The sequence below is a fragment of the Cynocephalus volans genome, chromosome 10, assembly GCF_027409185.1.
Source record: "Cynocephalus volans isolate mCynVol1 chromosome 10, mCynVol1.pri, whole genome shotgun sequence".
Classification (NCBI taxonomy): domain Eukaryota; kingdom Metazoa; phylum Chordata; class Mammalia; order Dermoptera; family Cynocephalidae; genus Cynocephalus; species Cynocephalus volans.
The window spans coordinates 19,537,950-19,545,584 of NC_084469.1; the positions used below are offsets into that span (position 1 = coordinate 19,537,950).

Consider the following 7,635-nt stretch of genomic DNA (forward strand, 5'->3'; position numbering starts at 1 on the left):
TCGTGCCAGCCCGAAACCTGGAAAAGGGTAAGATTGGGAGCCGGCACTCTGCCTGTGCACTGCACACCCCAATCGACTGCAGCCTCTCCCTGGCGCCCCCGGGCCTCCCTCCTACCCCCCTTCCCACCGCCACTACCTCCACCTCCAGCCTCCTGGGGAGCCCCGCAGTTTCCCGCCTAGTCGTTTGTTTCTGTACATAAAAGGTGCCTCCGGATCACAGTTTTCTCACAACTTCTCACCCGAGGCGCTTCCCCAGCCACTCGTTCCCCCTCCCCGGAGTCGCGCCTCCGGTGTCCCCCGCCCCCACCAGGAAACCGCGCGAATCAACTTTCCAAGAGCACGCTGCGGGAGACAGACACCTAGATCTCTCGGAGACGGGGACCCTGCGGACTTTGGATGGATTGGGGGAGGGGGCACAAAGAGGGACGGGAGGAGGGAATTCTGCTGCCAAGAGCCCCCTCCCCCTCCAAAGACGCGCGCTGTGCCGGGGGGCAATCTTCCAGGCCAAGAAAGCAAGGGGGGAAAACGCCAACACCCGCTGAATTGCAAAGCCAAATAGTGCACCAGGCCGCCCGGGCTTCCGGACCCGGCTGCACCCCAACCTTCGGCAAACCTCGGTCTTGGATTACCCCCACCTTCCTGCAGAATTCTGGTCTCCGCCTGCGCCTACTCCCTCCCTCTCTCAGTCCCTCCCACCGAAACCCACGCCTTACCGGAGCAGGAGGGGGCTCGGGCACCTCGCTGCCCGTCGCCCGCGCCGCGCGGGGCCGCGGGTGCCGCCACCACTGATCCTCTAAACGCGGTCTCCCCGCACTCTCCCGGGCCAGGGGATGCAGAATGGTTTACAGAGGGACCGCGAGGCGCTGATTGGTCGCAGGCCGCCATGACGTCGGCGGGCGCTGCATTAAGGCGAGGGGGCTTCCAGAGCACAGCCAACAGCCAGGAGCAGTGACCGAGCCTCCGGAGCTGGGGAGAGACGCGCCGGGGCGGCGGACTGGGCCAGGAGACCAGGGACCGAGGGACGAGCGCCCGGGAAGAGCCAGCGACGAGCCGCGGCCCGGGCGGCGGTCCGCGCCAAGCTGTTCCTGTCGCCCGCCTACTGTAACCGCTGCACCAGGACATTTTTTAAAAGCTCTCCAAGCTACCCCCTCCCCCCCGACTCCTCCCGCTGCAAAAGAAAAACAAAACAAAACAAAAACAAAAGCAAAAGAAAGGAGGCTAGAGAGGAAACCCAGATTTGCTACCACAACGAAAAAAGAGGGGGAAAAGGAAGAGGAAAGAAAGTCGAGCGACTGTGGGGTTGGACGCAGGCAGCCGGAGCGTGGGCCGAGCGATGCGGGGCTGCGCGCCCAAGCGGCCGCGAGTTGTGACTGGAGCCAGGACGCACGGCCAGGCGCGGTGAGGAGCCACCCCGTATCGCCTCCCCGAAGGAGCCCAGGCGCAGGGAGGGCCGCCCCGAGGACACGGAGGCCGCTTGGCAGGCCACCGGCCGAGGTGACGGGGCTGGGGCGGTGGGGAGCGAGCGAGCGCGCCAGTCGGCGTCCACCCGGAGTTGTCCTCCGTTTTCGATTGACACAAACTCTTCTCCAAAAGGGGGGAAACCTAAGCAACAAAAGCAATCAACAGCAAGACCTCCCTCCCTCCCTCCCCTCCCCCTCGGCCTGCCCCTGCCCCCTACCCCAGGCCCAGCGCGGGCGCCCGGCGTGTCCCGACCCGCCGCCAGTTTAGGATCCAAAGCTTCTCTACTCGTTTTGTTCTTTCCTTTCCTCTTTTTTTAAAAAAAGAGGGGGAAAATCCCGGTGGTGGGCAGCCTGGCACGCACACACCCGCCCTCACACCCCGACAAAAGCAGATGCACTTTGACTTCTGACAGCTCTACCTCAAGCCCGTGAGAACTCAGCGGCGCTTTCCCCCCAAGCCGAGCTCGCCGCGTCTTCCTCCTCTTCTCCGCCTCCGTTTTATTTATTTCCGTCCCCGCCACCGTTCTCGGTGACCTTCACTCCTCCGCGGGCTCTGGGCAGAAGAGTCGCTTTCTCGTCCGCCTGAGACTCCTTTTCCTCGCCTGGAGAGCTGAGGTGACGCTGCTCCGCCACGGGACCCTGGACTCCCGGGCTGCACACTCCACTGAGTTGTCCCCCATCCCCCAGCAGCCTCGTTTCCCCCCCCCCCCCCACTTTTGATTTTCTGGCGCGGATTTTGGCTTGCACCGCCGAGAGTGTCTCCTCTTTTTGGAGGGGCTGGGGAGCTCCTGCCGGTCGTCTTCCGGAGTCTTACCCTCGGGTCTACTTGCCCCTCTCTCTCCGGGCCTCACCAGACCAAACCAAAGACCATGGTGCACTGTGCCGGCTGCAAAAGGCCCATCCTGGACCGCTTCCTCTTGAATGTGCTGGACAGGGCCTGGCACGTCAAGTGCGTGCAGTGCTGCGAATGTAAATGCAACCTGACCGAGAAGTGCTTCTCCCGAGAAGGCAAGCTCTACTGCAAGAACGACTTCTTCCGGTGAGTACTTCCCTCCCGCGCCTCTGCTTTTCCCTCCCCGCGGGTCCTTCCCGGCCTGCTTCGGATCAGAGGTCAGCGTGGCCACGGCGGCCGCGTTAGGAGCTGCCCCTGGAGAGGGCAGCCGGGTCCCGCGGGCGACCGCCTCCTCGCCAGCTGGCGCGCTGCGCGCCCGGGCTGCGGCCCTGCTTGCGTCCTGGAAACTGTGGGTCCGGGCTTGGCTGCACGTGCCTGGGAAGAAAGGCTCCGAGCCCGCCTCGGCCCAGAAGCCCCTCTAAGCTTGGCAGAGAAAGGACAGCCTCGGGCTTTGCAGTCCCGGCTCCTGTCTTTCCTGGAGCAACTGCATTCTCCAGCAAGTGCATTCTCCAGGCCTCCCGTGTTGCTCGCCCCGCCAGGCTGAGCTTAGAAGCCCGGGCTGGCTTCCCGCCACTGCTTTTTCCATCTCTGAGAGGTCTTGGCGGGAACTGCGGAGGCTTCTGGCGTGGAGTGCCGCGGTGGTCGCAGGAATGAGCTCGGCCTTGTGGCTAACACTCACGGGCGTTTTCCTGAAACCCGACCGGGCTCCAAGCACAGAACTGGGCGAACTGCTGCTCTGTAGCCGGTGAAGTGACCCGAGATTTCTCTGGCTTTCCGCGGGTGCCGGGGTGGGCGGGCGGTTCGGCCTCGGCTCAAAGCTGACCCAGGCTCCGAGGCGAGGGCTCCGCTCTGGAACCTTCCCAGGAACTGCCCCGACACGGCCCACCACCTCCCTGCCGAAACCCGGGGAAAAGACGAGATGCGTCAGAGCTGGGAGAATTCTTTTCCCGACTCCCGTCTTCCGTTTAACGTTTTAATTGTATTCACTTAATCTCATTATTTTGCCATCTCATCCACACACACAAGTCAACAGAGAACAGGAGCAAACACGAATTATAATTCTGCTGCGCGGGTTTGAAATGTCTCAGTTTACTCGTCTGACTTGGTCTCAGCTTTTCTCTGAGTTCGTAGCGACCGATCAAACTGGGGGGAGGGGGAGGAGGGATTCGAAGCCACCCGAGCCGCTTTGCCCAGAGGTCCAGGACGCGCTATCCCCAACGCCGCTCCAGGTCGCATGGCTCGGGTTGCAGGGAGCTAAGGAGCGAAGCGCTGTGCACGTTGGTATGGCCGGGAGGAAGCGCGGACTGATCCTCTGGGGCTCGGCTGGCTGTGCCAGGTTTCTTCTGCAATGACAGGATCCGAGGGCGGCGACAGTGCCCGCTGTTACCGGGCCCCTGAGGCCTGCCTCGGCAAAGGGCGCCTACAGCGGCTCAGCCGCGCCGCCGCTCCCGTGTGCCCAATACCTACTGGGCTTCGGGGCATGAAAGTGCGGCGGCCCAGTTACGGCTCCCGGGGCTCTCTACCGCTGTCTGCTTACCCACCCGACCTCGCCAACCCCAGCCTGTGCGCGGATCCTTTTGCGATCAAAGAGAGGCGACACTAGGAGAGAAAAGCGACGCCCTAGGCGCGTTCATATGGAGCTTGCATTCAAATTTGACTGCTCCGAATCTAATCGGAAAATAAGTGTCCCCTTCGCCCCCTCCCGTTCACCGCCTTGACGTCTTCTTCCCCAGCGCTGTTTTCCTCTGGGATGACGCGGGCGTGAGGCTGGGGTTGGGGGACAGCTTGGGCCCCTGGCTCTAACCGTGTGTATCTCCTCTCTTACTTTTCCCTGGTGTCCTGTGCTCTCCCCTCCTGCCTCCTCACGTGCTTAATGTGCATTCTGCCTCTTTTTGGTGCTCTTTTTCTCCCCCTCTCCTTCTTTCCTCCTCCCTTCCTTTCTTCCTCCTCCACTTTCTACTTTCTCTCTACCGCTCTGGTTTTTCTCCCGGCCTCTGTGTCCTCCTGCCCCTCGCCAACCCGACCCCCATGCCCGCAGGTGTTTCGGTACCAAATGCGCTGGCTGCGCGCAGGGCATCTCCCCCAGCGACCTGGTGCGGAGAGCGCGGAGCAAAGTGTTTCACCTGAACTGCTTCACCTGCATGATGTGTAACAAGCAGCTCTCCACCGGCGAGGAGCTCTACATTATCGACGAGAACAAGTTCGTGTGCAAAGAGGATTACCTAAGTAACAGCAGTGTCGCCAAAGAGAACAGCCTCCATTCGGGTGAGGCCCCAATAACCGGATTGCTAGGGGTGGTCGGGTCCCAGGGGAGGAAGGCCCGTCAAGGCCTCTGCTCACCTGTCCCTTCCCTCTCCCCAGCCACCACGGGCAGTGACCCCAGTTTGTCTCCGGATTCCCAAGACCCGTCGCAGGACGACGCCAAGGACTCGGAGAGCGCCAACGTGTCGGACAAGGAAGGGGGTAGCAACGAGAATGACGACCAGAACCTGGGCGCCAAGCGGCGGGGGCCGCGCACCACGATCAAAGCTAAGCAGCTGGAGACGCTGAAGGCCGCCTTCGCTGCTACACCCAAGCCCACGCGCCACATCCGCGAGCAGCTGGCGCAGGAGACTGGCCTCAACATGCGCGTCATCCAGGTCAGGGCCCCGGCGCGCCACTCAGTCCCCCAGGGGCCCATGCGGCCACACCCGGCACCCAGGCCCGGGAGAGCCCAGGGTGGAGGACAGGAGTTAGTCCCTGGAGGCTGGAGGAAGGGCTGGGGGTGGGGGTAGCCCCAGACACACCCGGCGGGAACTTCGAAACACGGCCCGATATGCGGAGCATCTGGAAATCCTTCTTCCTAGCCCAACAGAGGTGATAGTGGCGGCGGAGGGGGAGGGGCGGGGAGCTCAGCATTAGCTTGGAAGAGGGCACACTGTCGAACACCTCCTGAGAGTTGGGACCCCCTTTCTGCATACACCCCACCTCCCCCCCCACCCCCGATTAGGAAGAAGTAGAGAGGTCAGTGTTTGCACCAGAGTCAACCAGTTCTTCTGGCTTCTGCACAACGTGATCTCCCTCTAAGTCTCCGGCCCCAACTTTGTGGGTCCCTGACCCCACTTCGACAAGCCCCAGAGCAGAGACTTCCTCTACAAAGAGAGCTGGGGCATCCTGGATTGAAGGGGAGGTGGTCCGGTCAGGAGTCCCGAGGTCCGCAGTGGGATGGGGAGGGCAGGCCATCTGGAGGTAGCGGGGCCTCTGCGTTTGGAGGAGGTGAGACTGCGTGTGATTCGGCCGGCGGAGTCTCTGGCCCGGTGCTAGGTGTCCGGTTCGCGCTGTCCGGAGGCTCTGCGAGGGTACGGGTGGATGTGCCTGGGAGGCTGAGTGTGCGTGCACGCAGTGTGCTGGCGGCCCTCAGAGGGAGGCCCAGAGACCTCTGGGAGGCTGTGCGAACCCGTGTGCATGAATGGGAGGTTGTGTCTGTGTCACTATTTGTGAGAGGTTGTGGATACGTATATTTAGCGATGTGAGACTGTGCGTGGGTGTGAAAAGGAGATTGTGTGTTTTGGTGTCACTATCGTTGGGAGACTGAGTGCCAACAGGAGGCTCTTTCTGCGTCTCTGTCACTATGGGGGGAAGGAGTACTGCAAGGGACCGTGAAGGAGAAGCTGTGTGTATCTGACACTAATTTGGAGAGGTTTAGTGTCTATGCGTGTACAGCTCGGAGAAGCTGTAACTGTGACAGTGTGACTGTTAGAAATAACGCGGCTACACCCCAACTGCCTCACATCGGACCGGGCGGCCTGCCAGGTCCGCCTGTCGGGAGCCCTACTCACCATTGGCTCAGGGTCGGCCCTGCGCGGTCCTGCTCTGAGACGCCGCCACCACTACAGTGCGCACCCACACGGGAAGCCCGGGAGGCGGCGAGCCGGGAGGCGGAGGGGTGAGGGGCTGGGCCTGGCCGCGCACCCGGGGCGTCACCCCGCGGCGTGTGTGCTGCAGGTCTGGTTCCAGAACCGGCGCTCCAAGGAACGCAGGATGAAGCAGCTGAGCGCGCTGGGCGCCCGGCGCCACGCCTTCTTCCGCAGTCCGCGCCGGATGCGGCCGCTCGTGGACCGCCTGGAGCCGGGCGAGCTCATCCCCAACGGCCCCTTCTCCTTCTACGGAGGTGGGTGCGCGGCCGAGTGCGGGGCACGGCCAGGCAGGGGTTGGCTTCGCTGGAAGCGGGTGGCAGCGCGGGAGGCGCTCCCCGCTTTCTATGGAGAAGTGGAGAGTCGGAGAGAGAAGGGCGAAGGCTGGGCCGAGAATCGGGGGAGGTGGTGAGACCGAGAGCCGAATTCCCGACCCTGGTGAGGAGGGAGGGCGGGGTGGGGCAGCTCCGGTGTGTGTGCCAGGCCTCCTGTCCGCTGCCAGGCCCGCAGGGGCACCCCACAAACGGCTCGTTCCCGCGTCGCGCTCCCCAGCCCGCTCGCGGGCGCGCTTTCCCGCCCTTTCTGTCCCTCCTGATCCAGGCCCCCGCCCTGACATCCTCCTCCCGTCGCTCCGCAGATTACCAGAGCGAATACTACGGTCCCGGGAGTAACTACGACTTCTTCCCGCAAGGCCCCCCGTCCTCGCAGGCCCAGACACCAGTGGACCTGCCGTTCGTGCCGTCGTCCGGGCCGTCCGGGACTCCCCTGGGTGGCCTGGAGCACCCGCTGCCGGGCCACCACCCGTCGAGCGAGGCGCAGCGGTTCACTGACATCCTGGCGCACCCTCCCGGGGACTCGCCCAGCCCTGAGCCCAGCCTGCCCGGGCCTCTGCACTCCATGTCGGCTGAGGTCTTTGGGCCCAGCCCGCCCTTCTCGTCGCTGTCGGTCAACGGCGGCGCAAGCTACGGGAACCACCTGTCCCACCCCCCCGAAATGAACGAGGCGGCCGTGTGGTAGCGGGGTTTCGCACGGTCCGCGGAGTTCGTGGTTGTACAGAAACGAACCTTTATTTAAGAAAAATAGGAAAAAGAAAAAACGTAAAAAGCAAGCCCACCCCCCTTCCTCCAGCCTCGGGGACCATTCTCCGTCTGGGGAGACCGGATGGGAAAGGGGGACACGAACTAGGATCCAAATCCTCTTCGAGGTGGGACTGGGATCCACACACTGGCTGGCAAGGTGCAGAACTGGGGCTCTCGAAGGGAACCGCAGACCTCACCCCCCACCTCCCACCTGGATCCGGACCCGTGGACAGACCCCGCGGGCGCGTGCGCCTGGCGGGTGGAGCAGAGATCCACGGCAGCCGCAGGCGCGCACAGCCATTGGTGGTGAT

General features: G+C 63.3%; 1 protein-coding gene across 1 annotated transcript; it reads left to right on the top strand.

Annotated features, from left to right (window-relative positions):
• Positions 1-2,329: 2,329 nt before the first annotated feature.
• Positions 2,330-7,262, top strand: LHX1 (LIM homeobox 1). Its single transcript, XM_063113111.1, has 5 exons — positions 2,330-2,499; positions 4,391-4,617; positions 4,714-4,991; positions 6,337-6,502; positions 6,883-7,262. Exons 1-5 carry the CDS (start codon positions 2,330-2,332, stop codon positions 7,260-7,262), a joined length of 1,221 nt encoding a protein of 406 aa, XP_062969181.1.
• Positions 7,263-7,635: the final 373 nt, after the last annotated feature.

What these genes read in the sequence shown, in the direction of transcription:
- LHX1 (XM_063113111.1), top strand. Translation starts at nt 2,330, where the DNA reads ATGGTGCACTGTGCCGGCTGCAAAAGGCCCATCCTGGACCGCTTCCTC. An exon ending in TGCAAGAACGACTTCTTCCG is followed by an intron (nt 2,500 to 4,390) that starts GTGAGTACTTCC and finishes CCATGCCCGCAG; the next exon opens with GTGTTTCGGTACCAAATGCG. An exon ending in CCCCTTCTCCTTCTACGGAG is followed by an intron (nt 6,503 to 6,882) that starts GTGGGTGCGCGG and finishes GTCGCTCCGCAG; the next exon opens with ATTACCAGAGCGAATACTAC.